Here is a 15,119-nt window from a genome sequence, read left to right as displayed (position 1 = left end):
TTTGAATTATTTATTAAATAATATAATTGTATTTATTTTATTACAACACAAGCGCACACGGCTGGTTCGGTTATTACTACCATTAGTTTAAAAGTAGCTACAGTACATCTAAAATTGTTTTAGAGATACGTGCAAGAAATTTGTGCAAGTCGTTATAAATATGTGATGAATTTCCTAACAGCATCATTCATATTTTATTGACCTCAACTATAGTGGTTCTATCACGGATAGTCTAATTTACAAATGCACAAATCGCAGAAGTTATCAAAAAACACAAATAGTTACTCATTTATATTATATATACAGTTGAAGTCAGAATTATTAGCCCCCATTTAATTTTTTAAAAACCATTTTAAGGTCAAAATTATTAGCCCCTTTAAGCTATATATTTTTTGATTGCCTGCAGAACAAATCCTCGATATACAATAACTTTCCGGATTGCCATAACCTGCTTCTTAACCTAATTAACCTAGTTAGGCTTTTAAATGTCACAGTAAGCTGAATACTAGTGTCTTGAAAAACATATAGTCAAATATTATTTACTGTCATCATGGCAAAGATAAAATAAATCAGTTATTAGGAATGAGTTATTAAAACTATTATGTTTAGAAATGTGTTGAAAAAAATCTTCTCTCCGTTAAACAGAGATTGGGGGAAAAATAAACGGGGCTAATAATTCTGACATCAATTGTATATATATATATATATATATATATATATATATATATATATATATATATATATATATATATATATATATATATATATATATATATATATATATATATATACTTATATATATATATATATATATACTTATATTTCACTATAGTGTGGTTCAAAAACCAAAAACCCTGTAGTATTTACTATAAATTACTAGTTTTTTTTACTGTTAGGTAAAGTAACTAATTGCTTTTTACAGTGTACATGTATGTGAAACACAAACAACTTTTACAAAATTTGTTAGATATACAGAAAAAACAGAGAAAAACAAGAAGTGTGAGAATTCAATGAACATGGGAATGTGCAGAACTAAGGAAACGGACCAGAAACCAGGTGAAATCAACTTAAAGTCCATAAAACTGAACATCACTGTTAAAAAGACTGAAGGCAGTTTGTCAAAACACAAATTATGTTTACAGTAAGAAGGTTATTTGCTTGTCTCCAGTTAGTCTCATAATAGTGTTGAGTGCAAACTTTTTGTTCACAGTAGTCATGGATACAGTGGCTTTGTGGCCAATCCAATCACGTGTCAGGTGAAATGCATGTGAAAAACAGCAGCCAATGAGAGGACCTCACTGCTTTCATCAGCTGAACAAGACATGCTGCCAAGTCTTAACTCAAAACTGATGTAGCACTTCTGCGACACTAATTACACAGCAGCCATGACGATGAGTGGCAGACCAGGCATTAATAATCAATCTGATTCACTGATGTCATACAGAGAAATCATTGCATCAAAGAGTGTTCGAGTGGGAACGACAGTGAGAAAATGGAGGGAAAGAAACAACAACAGGGAAAAAAAGGAAGGGCATGTGATAAGACACCCAAGTCTTGCAAAGTATCAGCTTTGATTTTATGTCTTAACACTTGAATTAGTAGTGTACAGTTCTTTTTAAAGGTTCAAAAGAAGAAGATGGCTCCCAAATGACTCTTTTTTTTTTTTGGCTCACTTGAAGCTTTCTACTTTAGAAACATTTAGAAATTGTGTCTGATTAGTGTGTTTGGTAAACTGTTTTGTTCAGTGTTTTCATTAAAGGTGCAGTATGTAAGTTTGACACCCAGTGGTTGAACTAGGTATTGCACTACAGGATCAAAACACTTTTTCACTCGGCTCGCCCTCTGACAAGTTCACGCAAACGCAGGTTGCCAGATTCACATGAGTGTGCCTGACTATCGAGTCTAAAAACTGATTTGAACCGTTTTCCTAACTAAAAGCAACGGCACATGATAGAAGGAATATTTTCCCTACTAAAATGAGTTTTAGTTAACACCTGAAATTTATATTTTAGTTAATACTTAATAATTAATTGAACTTTAGAACTGTGACTCAGTGCAAGCCAAGTTAGCAAATATCAATCATTTTATGTTAATTAATGAGTTTAATAAGTATTAATTTGATTATAACGCTTACTATTTTGTTGGAGTGCAGTGAGTGCAGTATTCTGTGCTTCTGTATGTCTGTATTTAAATTTCTATTGTGTTTGGGCTGGTGCAAACAATCAAATATCAATCATAATCATTTTATGTTAATTAATGAGTTTAATAAGTATTAATTTGATTATAACGCTTACTATTTTGTTGGGGTGCAGTGAGTGCACTATTCTGTGCTTCTGAATGTCTGTATTTAAATTTCTATTGTGTTTGGGCTTGTGCAAACAACCAAATATCAATCATTTTATGTTAATTAATGAGTTTAATAAGTAGTAATTTGATTATAACTCTCACTATTTTGTTGAGGTGCAGTGAGTGCACTATTCTGTGCTTCTAAATATCTGTATTTAAATTTCTATTGTGTTTGGGCTGGTGCAAACAACCAAATTGCTTATCACTGCAAATCTCATCACGTAGCTTGTTGTTAGGACACGGGTTTACAATGTAACCTGCACACCTAATGTTTACGTTTGTAATATTTATACTATTTGCTAATTAGTAACCATCTCATGTAGAACTCTGAATCTGTGTCTCATTTCAGAGGCTGCTACTGTCCACCAGAGGTCACGTTTTGGTAGCGGACGCACACTTTGAGAGCCATCATGACTGAATGAATGAAATACACTAGCTAAACTAGCATGGAGCTGGTTAAAATAACCAAAACAAAGACAGACGTTCCAGCATGTAACTTACATTTTCAAAGCAGAATAGCAATGTTTTTTCAAGAATGTTCACCTAGCATGTTTTGAAAATATCTGTAAACATATTATGGTATTTTTATGCTTTAGAAGCGCCAAAAACTTACATGCAGCACATTTAAATTCTTTTTGTGCATATTTTCATTACAAAAAAAGCATGTGTTCCATTTCCTTCTTTTACAAAATGGTATGATCCTACTCACTCCTTCCTTGTGATTAGCTGTATGGTTTTTCCATCCAAATAAAGTCTTGCTCCTACCTGCGACTAGTAATATACTGAAAATAACTTAAATCTATGATGGCTCTATTCTTTGCTTCACGGAGCATAATGATGACTCAACAGAAATTTTATTTGTTTTATGGGTATTGTAATGGCCAATTCAACAAAATCAACTGAAGCCTCTTAAATAGGCCAAGTTTTTTTTAATTGTTTGGGCCACAACTGTGTTTATAATTAGTTTTTAGACACTAATGTGTGCAGGACTTCCAACAAGCTTTGGACTTGCATACTTTTTAAGTTTTTGTTACAAAAAGACACCCAAGAAGAGGAATATGTTATATACTATATTAGAAATGTCTTATTGTTTAGCCGAATAGATTAAAGATCTGCATATTTGGCCTTTTTGCAAGATATAAATAAACATTTTGTGTCTTCAGAATGTGTCCGTGAAGTTTCAGGACGAAATACTTAACAGATTGTTTATTATAGCCTGTTAAAAAAATGTCAATTTGGGCTTTTGGGAATTGAAGGAATTGTAGCTGTTTTTGCACCTGAACTTTTGAATGCAAATGAGCTGGTTCTACCTGCCCACTTTTGGGACATTTCTCTTCAGAAAAGTATAACCAGGGTCAGAAGTTAGGATAATCACAGCAATGACAGACTCACAGTCACAAATACCACAGTAAAATGAATGAGCCACACACAAATGTTTTTACAACAATCACTGCACACACACACACGTGTGCACATTTAAAATGTTGTGCTGTATTTACTCACATACTCATGGCAAATATGATGCCCACCAAATGGTAAATACACTGCTGTATAAAGATCCATTATAGCTAAGTTACGGTATAAAATAAGCCTAATTTAATGTCCACAAACTCTGGTGTGTGATTGAAGCATCCTCGATTATAGTTGTGTACATCATTCAGCTGGTAATTCTAGCAGTTATGAATTACGTAGATGAAAAAGTATAGGACATAGTGTACCACTTACTGCTTCTTGAAGTGCAGTTGGATCTGGAACAGATTTTTTTCAATTTCCAGTTTCTTTGCAAATCCTGTTCTTTTGACATGATTATACACGTTAATGCTTAGACATGGTAATACCACCCCCATTATTGATACGTACCACTATATACATTTCTGAAGAGTGCCAGATACATCCCAGGAGGTACGTGTTTTGCAGTTTTTGGTTTTGCAAATCCACCAGAGGCTGCTGTGTACACTTTTTGAGATCTCAAATTTCTTATACGAGTACCATTCGTGCCTGCTGTTCTCGCGTAAATCCACCAGAGGCCGCTTTCCACCTACTGATTGACTGACTGACTGACTGCCACCCCCTTCCCTAAACCCAACTGTAGTGTTTTCAGAAGAACCGATTGATCCGATCACCCCCTTCCCTAAACCCAAACGAAAGTGTTTTCAAAAGCAATCCAAAAAACTAAAAGCCCTCGCGGCCGCCTGACCACATTTTCAGATCTTACCACATTATCCCCCTGTTATTTACTTGTTTATTTTATTTTTAGCCTTTTCTTTTTGTCTTGCCTGCTTTCTGGAACCGTTCTTCGTCAGACTTGAACCCCGTCATCGCGGTCAACTCCTCTTTGCGTCTCAAGTCCACCAACATAGAGGGTGAGCTATTGAGCAAACTGGTAACAGCAGAAAAGCTGTCCACACGGAGGTAAGCGGTCAGAAACAGAAGCTGTCGGCGATGTCATACCGCCCGTAGTGTTCGTTTTACAAAATGCAGCTATGCATAGCTCTGGCTACATAATTCGCGCTCTCCAGAAATGTATACGGTATATGTATACCCAACACAATGAGCCAGTGTTGGGTAATACATGCATGTCAATCAATATTGGTGGGCAGGGAAAACCGCATTGTTAAGTCACATTATGGTGGGCCTCAAAATCTCTTGGATTTGGATCCTATTTTTACATCAGGAAATTTAATAAAACACACTTGTTGTGTTTATATCACTCCAATATGACTGCATACACACTATAACTACACACATTCAGATTTTTGCATGATAGGTGCCCTTTAATTCATTTTTTCATTTTCTTTCATCTGCAGAAGTTCAGGAGGAGAGTGCAGGAGTCCACACAGGTCCTGCGGGAGCTGGAAATCTCATTACGGACCAATCACATTGGGTAAGTTCATCTGTGTGCATGAGAGTTCATTAAACACGGCTCACAATAACTGTTACACAGACACACACAAACCTAAAGGGAAACTGTAGCCCGAGAACCCTCATGTAAAATGAAGTGATGCAGAAATCATCATCTTTTGTTTGAAGCAGCACATGCACCAACCCAATGTTCCTGACTGGACTTGTCATATTCTTGCCCAGAGAAGTATTGCAGGAATGGCAACTGATTGGGTTTGTGGGAATTGTTACATAACCTGTTTTTTTATAAATACTCTGGAAAAAAAAAGTTTGATGTACTTAATCTGCCATGTTGTCATTTTCTCATAGTTCACTGGTATCAGTTGCGTCACTTCACTCTATTCATAAAATCTCTCCTGTGGCCTAACAAAAGATTAACGTTTCGATCGGCTGTTCAAAACTGAATTTCTGCTGAAGTCATGGACAATCTCTGTATTCTCACAACTCTGGCTATTTTGAGCACCATTAACTTGAACATACTACCCAGCTTAGAAAAGAATGTTACATATAATATATTGTAGGGACGTTTAGGATTTCAGACGCTGAATTAAATGTGGATCATATTCATTGACTATTCACAGCAAATTAAATTAAATTAAGAGTTTCTCTCTTCCGAATAACACAGTCAATCTTTTTATTCCATTTACATTTATTTAGCAGATGATTTTATGCAGTGCAACTTGAAATCACCAGAGAGCAGCAATATATTGTCACAGTTGAGGTTGAGAAAGGATGAGGACTTAATTTTAGGGACAAAACATGGGTTTATTAATTGTAAAATAAAACAAAGAGCAACAAAAACAACCCAGAGAGGGGGAAAACATAACTGAAAGACAAAATCAAACTTGACTGGGCTGGACAAGGCTGGGAAATGTAAGATAAGACAATCTATGACAATGAAATGGCACAGGACCGTAGACAAGAGGGAGTTATAAAGGAGAAATAATAAGCAGACAAGTGAACAGGATTAACTAATAATGGGTTAACAAGGAAGGTGGGACTAGACAATAGACATGAGAGCACATGACTCAAAGAGACAACACAAGTCATGCGCTCACGTGAAAACAGGACTAAAACACGCAGCCAATTAGAGAATTCATTAACTGCGTGTTCACATGAAACACAACACTAAAGCACGCGACCAACATGTAAACATGGAGCCATGTGCTCTACACAACACCAAGATAAGACAGAACGCAAGACACAAGTACACGATAAATAAAACACTTAACATGCACCCACATGCGGCATGCATGTTTTCGATCCCATCGCCAACCGAATCCGAAACCAACTAGACTGGAGCTCTGAGACTGAAAACACGATGCCGCAAACAAAGCACACACCAGGATGAAAGCACGCATCCCTGAGCATGCCCGGACTCCACACATCCGTGTCAGGACGGCGCTCATACAAAAGACGAAGACAGACAAGAATACGATAAGAGTGCTCGACCCGAGAAAGCTCAAGCCGAGCACAACATACAAGACAAGACAGGACTAGTGTCTAGACTTTGCCACCAAAACAAGAATTGACAAGACTGAAGTGGCAGAATCCTGGCATATATAGATGCCATGTCAAGTCTAAATTAAGGTAGCAATTTTCTTTTAACTGAGTCCATGTAATGGAGTGTTTGTAGGAAAGTGTCTCTTGCATATGGAAAGGAAAGAGTGTGTTTCCTACAGGTGGTTTGTCCACCCCACTCACCTGTGTGAGGCACACTCAGAATTGTACAACGTTTTCCCAGAAACACAAAGTGGATAAAAGAAGGTGTCTGGTGCATATGGAAAAGAAAACAGGTGGTTTGTCAAGCCCACTTACCTGCATAGAATGTGATAGGCATTCCTACAGTATATTATGTACATCATGCCGACTTTAGAAATAATGTAAGCATAATTTTAGCTAGGAACATAAATTAGTTTTAGAAATAAAAATAAAAATATATATATTTTTTTTTATTTTGAGAAATAAAGTTACACAAGCGTTCAATGGGACTGTACCTTTTTAAAAGGTACACAATTGTAGCTAAAGGGTCTAAAATGAGCCTTTAAAGGTACATATTGAAGATTGTGTGCATTTTGGTTCAGGTGCATTTAAATTAAATCTTATATGATCAATTCTGTGTATGTTGGGGTGACCTGTACCTCAACCCCTACAAACTGATAGATGTTAACTAAATAACCCTTATATAATGGGTGTGAGCCCTTTGAGTTCTCAATGGGTATAAGCCAAACGACAGCTGAAGCATCTGATAAGAGGGTCCTGCTGAGCCTCGTAAACACAGAATGGTTTGTTTGTTGCTAGTATAAAGTACTGTCACACAAACAGAACTTTGGGGTTAAGTTACTTGAAGACCGACGGGTTAACATCACTGCTGAGGAACAGCACTATTGATTGTCTTCAATAAAGTATTCTCCCCGTAAGAACTTTGGTCAGCTTACTTATTTTATGTATTAGAGTAATCTAATACATTGGCGAGCCACCCAAGAACGGTTAAGCCAAATACAGCAAAATCTAACAATATTATACCAAAAATATGTAAAAATGTCAACTTTCATACTGTTTGTGCACTAATATACATCTTTAAGATAAAAGCATGGACACTATAGGTACAGAATTGTACCTTTTCTTGCAACATGGGCTCATTCTGAAAATGTAGCCCTATATACATTTCTGGAAATCGTGAATTATGTAGCCAGAAGTACGAATTGCTGCATTTCGTCTTTAAATCGAACGCTACGGGACGGTGTGACGGCATTCCTTTTTGCGCTTACCAGCTGACTGCTTACCTTCATATTGGCGGCTTTCTTGCTGTTACCAGTTTGTCCAGTAGCTTGCCATGTACGTCGGTGGAAATGAGACGCAGAAAGGAGTTGACCAATGTGATGGGGTTCGAGTGCGGTGAAGGAACAGTTCCATGAAATAAAATAAAACAAACAAAAAAATTAATAAACAAGTAAATAACAGGGTAAGAATGTGCTAAAATCTGAAAATGTGGTAAAAATCAGGTGAGGGCTTTTCTTTTTCTGGGTTGCTTTATAAAACTGTTGGTTGGGTTTAGGGAAGGGGGAGGGCGTGTCAGTCGATCAGTCAGTCAGTCAGTCGACAGCAGCCTCTGGTGGATTTACACGAGAACAGCAGGCACTAACGGCACTCGCAAGCGGAATTTGAGATCTCAAAAAGCGTACACAGCGGTCTCTGGTGGATTCGCGAAAACAAAAACTGCATAAAAGTACCCCCTGAGACGTATTTTGGCGCTCTCCAGAAATGTATATAGCAGAACGTTTTCAGAATGAGCCTGGGTTGTTTTAATGAGGTAAGATGTCAGTGACAGCTTGTGTATCTTTATTTTCAAGAGTGCACATTATGTAAAACATTATACTGTACAAAAAAGTGGGAGAAACATCAAAAACACAGAAATATTTGTGGCTTTTGAGATTCTGTGAGAGCTGGAATTCACACACCTAGTTGCATGCTGGGAATTAGGATTGACAGGAAGTGGAAAGGCTGATGGAACTCTGCGAGGTCAGGAAAATGTCACAACAGGAAAATGGGAAGATGTGATATTCCGGCAGTAGCCAGCACACACTCTTTCCTTATCATCTCCTAAATGAGTGTTATTATAGTTTCATCATAGCAAGGGCGGTCCAGAGCAGACAAGCATGCTCTCAGAAGCTCAGAGCAGCCAGATACACTGCACAGAGATTTAGCCACCGTATGGTACTAAACTAGATTACATAAATGATCTAGTTAATCTAGATGAGATAAGGCAGGTTTATCTGCTCACAGCAGGTTCGACAAACACAAAACAACAGAGCAGTTCCACAAATCCTGTCTGTTAAGTTTCAGATGTGTTCCTCCTTTGCCAAAATAATGTTTCCTCGATTTTTTTCTATACATCATTTACTATTAGCCAGTCATTTACGCAATATGAACTGATTCACAGTTATACAGAGTGCACTATACGACTTTAAAATACTAAGAAGTACTTGAAGTTTTCCTAGAATCACGTCATGAAAACAACAGAGGTTCATTGGAAATACGTGCCTCAGCCTAAATGTTTTGATACTGTAAAATTGTACTTCAACATACAATATTCCATGGGTTTTCAACCTTTTGCAACTCACGGCCCACCAATGACTGTTTGAAAACATTCTGAGGACCACCTATTCCAATTTCAAGCTATATGAAACAAAATAACTCTGCTCTTAATCTATTTATTCATGTAAAAATAACGGCACAACTCAGACTCACAATTAGACACCCTTTAACAAATGAGTCAATAAAACATTCCCACATCCAGGCTAACATATCTCTGACAACAGGTGAAGGAAACATTCTCTCTTAACAGAAATGCTGAACAAATTCAATTTGCTCTAATTTCTGCTGAAGTTCAGATTTTTTTTCCAGATACGCACGACTCGCACCGCCTCATTTGCATGTATCACACTGCAGGATGTCTATTCGCGTCTTTGCATTGACTTAACATGTAAATCACTCATGATTGATGCTTCTTCCGCGTCTGGTTTGAACGCAGCATTACACTCATTTACACACACATTCATACTCTACGGCCAATTTCGTTTATTCAGCACCAAGAGGAAACCCATGCGAACACGAGGAGAACATGCAAACTCCACACAGAAATGCCAACTGACCCAGCTGTGAACCAGCAACCTTCTGTGAGGCAACAGTGCTAACCACTGAGCCACTGTGCCGCTGGTATATATACTATAAAAATGGTGGTTTGTTGTAACTCAACGTTGGATCAGATATGGACAAACCTAACTATTGGGTTCAAATGTGTCATTTAAATTTGTAATGGTGGCACTTCCAATTAACAGAAATAACAACTGAAAATTGTATTATGAATTCGGGCGCCAGGTAGCATTTCATCCACCAATTAATCAGAACGATAGTTTAATTCCTTACCCAGGATAAACAAAAAAACAAGATAATCAAATAATCAAAAAGAGTTTGATTGGGAGAATCGAGCACACAAGGAAAAATGTCATTGTAGCTGTTAAAATGTATAATTTGTTTGTAAAAAAAAAGAAAAAAGAAGGAAAAGCATATAGAATGGCCTTAATTTTGCTTGGATCTCTCATAATTTCTTCTGCGCTTATGCCATAGCCTGCCACAGCCATATCACCCTGCAGCCCCAAGATTGGTTACTCACTGAAGCTAAGCAGGGCTGAACCTGGTCAGTACCTGGATGGGTGACCACATGGGACAACTAGGTTGCTGTTGGAAGTGGTGTTAATGAGGCCAGCAGGGGGTGATCAACCTGTGGTCTGTGTGAGTCCTAATGCCCCAGTAAAAGGGAAGGAGACAGTATATTGTGTGGGTGCTGTCTTTTGGATAAGACGTTAAACCAAGGTCCTGACTCTCTGTAGTCATTAAAAATCCCACTTCTCATAAAGAGAAGGGATCTAACCATGGTATCCTGGCCAAATTCCCTTCATCATGGCATCCCAATCCCCCGAATCACCTATAGCTGGTGTGTGGTAAGCGCACTGGCGGCGTTGTCTTGTGGCTGCCGTCGTATCATCAAGTTGATGCTGCACACTGGTGGTGGTGTGGAGAGACAAACCCACTTATGATTGCTTTGGGTGTATGTCCATACACAATAAATGCACTATATAAATACACATTACATTGCTTACTACATGATCCAGGAGTAAAATGTCCTTAAGACAGAACTTACTCTTCTTTAAGTTGATGGTCAATCCAGCATCTGCATCAGACAGCTTGAAGTACTCGTAGGCGATAAGCAGTGTTAATGAATTTATCGATGTAAACAAAACACAGTTTACCACACATTTCTCCTAATGCAGTCTCCGTCAACCTTTGAAAGGTTGCAGGAACTGAAAAAGTCAATCCAACGTTGAGTTTGACCCAACTTTGATTCATGACAACTCAATATTCAGGTTCAGAGTTCAGGTGTATGCTGCGCACTGCTGAGGAGATTTCCCGCCAAAAGCGTTTCGCACTTTGAGTAATGAATGTAATGAATGACTATTATACCAAATGATAAAGAATATGTCACTCCCGAACTGTCTCTTTCTCTCTCTGTTTAGATGGGTGCGGGAGTTTCTGAATGAGGAGAACAAGGGTTTGGATGTGTTGGTGGAGTATCTTTCGTTTGCACAGTATGCTGTCACGTAAGTCACCCGTGATTGTCCCGAACATGAACACAATGAACACAATGGCTCCTTTCACTCCCAATGCTGCTGAGTCTGTGTGTGGCTCTGACTACATGCCCTACTGCTGCTCTCTGTGTGTGTGTGTGCAGACTGTTCACTGAAATCAAGTCACAAGATCTCATTTACAACCAAATAGCACTCTGCTGATAAGAAATGATCATGTTTTAGTGTGTTTTGGAGGAAAAGACTGTTATCACGGTCACCCCAACACCTCATTACAACACACAAACCAATGTTTAGGGTTGGTAAGATTCTTTACGTGTGACTTGTAGGACAGAAAATAGACCCGGACACCATTTTAACAACAGACAAAAACAAAACTAAACAATGTTTTTTTTTTAAATCTTGACATTTGGTGACTTTTTCTAAAATAACCCTATTAGAAATAGTAAACCAATTTCTATTTTCATGAAGGCTGTGCACATTTAGGGTACAACTGGTGCATTTAGTTGATCAGAAATACATTAAAACATTAAAAATATATATTATTTCAATTTTAAAATAACAGTTAAGCTTTAGTATAGAAACCAATTCTCAATATTAACTAGCAGCTTAATAACATGACTATTTTTAACATATTAGCTATTTGTAAGTACTTATAAAGTACATATTCTACATGATCATATTCTATATCCTTAGTCAGACCCAATACCTAAACTTAAAGGCATAGCTTAAAAGTTACTGTATGTCACTTTTACTCTCAGAAAAGTGTAAAGTAATAAAGTATTATCAGAATTTTACATCCCTAATCCTACACAATACCTAAACCAAACTACTGCCAACTTAATATTATCTATCACAGCCATATCACCCTGCAGCCCAAGACCGGTTACTCACTGAAGCTAAGCAGGGCTAAGCCTGGTCAGTACCTGGATGGGAAATCACATGGGAAAACTAGGTTACTGTTGGAAGTGGTGTTAGAGAGGCCAGCAGGGGGTGCTCAACCTGTGGTCTGTGTGAGTCCTAATACCCCGGTAAAAGTGAAGAGGACGTTATACTGTCAGTGGGCGCCGTCTTTCGGATGAGATGTTAAACCAAGGTCCTGACTCTTTGTGGTCATTAAAAATCCCTTGGCACTTCTCGAGCAGGGGTGTAACCCTGGTATCCTGGCCAAAGTCCCTACTTGGTCCTTACAATCTTGGCCTCATCCCCATCCACCGAATTGGCTCCTTCACTGTCTTTTCACTCCACCAATAGCTTTTGTGTGGTGAGCGCACTGGCACCGTTGTCCTGTGGCTGCCGTCGCATCATCCAGGTGGATGCTGCACACTGGTGGTGGTGTGGAGAGACCAGTTTCATGATTGTGAAGCACTTTGGGTGTATGGCCATACACAATAAATGTGCTATATAAATACACATTACGTTACAAATCAGAGATGGGGGACTCGAGTCAGACTTAAGTCACAAAATTTAGGGCTTGAGACTTGCTTGACAGATATCCAAAAAAGACTCGAATGGCCTGTCATGACTTGAGACTTGACTTGGACTTGAGTTACATTACTCAAAATAGCTTGTTTTTGCTAAATACATAACCGTTTGACAAATATTATGCAAGTTCTAAGTCACGCATGCATAGTATTATCAGCTTATCGGTTCTCAGATCGGTCCGAAACATACAGTTGCGGTCAGAATTATTAGCCCCCCTTTGAATATTTTTTTTCTTTAAATATTTCCCAAATTATGTTTAACAGAGCAAAGAAATTTTCACAGTATGTCTGATAATATTTTTTCTTCTGGAGTAAGTCCTATTTGTTTTATTTAGGCAAGAATAAAAGCAGTTTTAAATTTTTTAAAAACCATATTAAGGACAAAATTATAAGCCCCTTTAAGCTATTTTTTTTTCCCGACTGTCTACAGAACAAACCATCTTTATACAATAACTTGCTTAATTACCCTAACCTGCCTAGTTAACCTAATTAACCTAGTTAAGCCTTCAAATGTCACTTTAAGCTGTATAAATCTCACTTTAAGCTGTAAAAATATCTAGTCAAATATTATTTACTGTCATCATGGCAAAGATAAAATAAATCAGTTATTAGAAATGAGTTATTAAAACTATTATGTTTAGAAATGTGTTGAAAAAAAAATCTTCGAGTTGATTTTTTAAGGAAGTGGATAACTCGGGATATTGTTTTTTCCCATGTCAGAGGGAGTGCCAGGCAAGTTAAACGGCAAGTAACTTTAAGTAATTTGTGGATTTGTGTTTTTTGGAAATACAAACCATTTTAAAAGAATCAGTTGGATTTGCTGAACTGGATCAATCGGTTCATTAAGAAGAGCCACTTCAAATGATTCATTAGATTCAGTAGAGCGTTTCATTTGCTATTCGGTCATCAGATGAACAGCAAGCAGTGACGGAAAATGGAAGGCGCTCCGCTTAAGATAATTACATTCAGGTTTAAAGATTACAAGCAAGATGATATCAAGAAGAAAAAATCTGCAACATGCAAAGCATGCAACTCAAAAATCAGCGATTCAATTACCACCAGTTCTAATTTCATCAACTCAAATCACACCAAAAATGATACAAAGTTACAAAGTCAGTTCTGCTGTGTTCAGCTTGCATCATTCGCGATCGAATGTAATAATGTGCAATAAAATAAGAAAATAATAATTTTGATTCAATAATTTTTTTCCCCCAATAAATGTACCTGTGCACTTTAATATTTAGGGTCTCTTTTAATTAATAGTGTGATATTTTAATGGCTTTGAAGTAAGCACACATATTCCCCTAAGCAGAAAGCCATCTGTTTCACTTGTGATGAAAGTGTCATTTCAAATTACAATTAGCGCGGATGTATACCTGGCCAAATTCCAAACGAGTCTTCGAACCTGTGTGTATTCCTACTGTGAAATTACCACAATAAAAAAGATGTGCTAACATGGATGCAGTTCACTAGAGTGAATCTGATTAATGTTAGCTCCACATCTAACTATCAGGCACCTGTTGAGTTTATGCGTTTGAGTAAAACAAATACAAATAAAATGGACCAGGTGCTTTGAAAGTAAACCGGTGAGCCGTCTGACAAAAAAAGTGCCCTTCTGAATCAAATCAGCAGGATACCCTTCTGGATCTTTTACTTACTTCGAAGACACTACTGACTACGCTTACATGGACACCTGTAATCTAGTTATTTGCCTTAAAGGGCACATAGGTTACCCATTTTTTCATATTTAATATAAGTCTTTTGTGTCTCCAGAATGTGTCTGTAATGTTTCAGCTCAAAACACCCATCAGATTATTTATTATAGCTAATTCATTACACACATGCTCTGTTTTAAAACATTTTAAACTTGTAAAACTCACTCTTGATCACGTTTGATGATGATTGATGATCCTAGCAAACTGAACAGACCTTTTATTCCCGGTTGCTTTGCGCTCGTCCTCTCTTGTTGATATGATTATATGTGATACTACGGAGACATGTTAATGCGCGCAGCTGTCAATCAATATTGGTGGGCGGGGGGACCGCATTCCTACATAAAGTTGCGGTCGATCTGAAAACAGCTCCAATTGGTCCTCCATTTTTATGTTGTTAAATTTGAAAAAAAAAGGACTGGGTGTGTTTATATCACCCGAATATAACTGTCTATATGCCCAATATGACACTATACTTACACACATTTCTGTCCAAACAGCTTTAAAAGTAGATTTTTCACCATAGGTGC

At 37.5% G+C, this 15,119-nt stretch overlaps 1 protein-coding gene across 1 annotated transcript in view; it reads left to right on the top strand.

Annotated features, from left to right (window-relative positions):
* The window catches only part of fmnl2a (formin-like 2a), a 145,665-nt gene that overhangs the window by 65,526 nt on the left and 65,020 nt on the right, over window positions 1-15,119 (top strand). Inside the window, exons 4-5 of the mRNA XM_056464814.1 lie at window positions 5,154-5,230; window positions 11,325-11,408. Of these exons, the coding sequence (XP_056320789.1) occupies window positions 5,154-5,230; window positions 11,325-11,408 (161 nt within the window). The remainder of the gene's footprint in view (window positions 1-5,153; window positions 5,231-11,324; window positions 11,409-15,119) is intronic.

This window comes from Danio aesculapii, chromosome 9, assembly GCF_903798145.1.
Source record: "Danio aesculapii chromosome 9, fDanAes4.1, whole genome shotgun sequence".
Taxonomy (NCBI): domain Eukaryota; kingdom Metazoa; phylum Chordata; class Actinopteri; order Cypriniformes; family Danionidae; genus Danio; species Danio aesculapii.
This window is presented reverse-complemented; position numbering and strand designations above follow the sequence as displayed.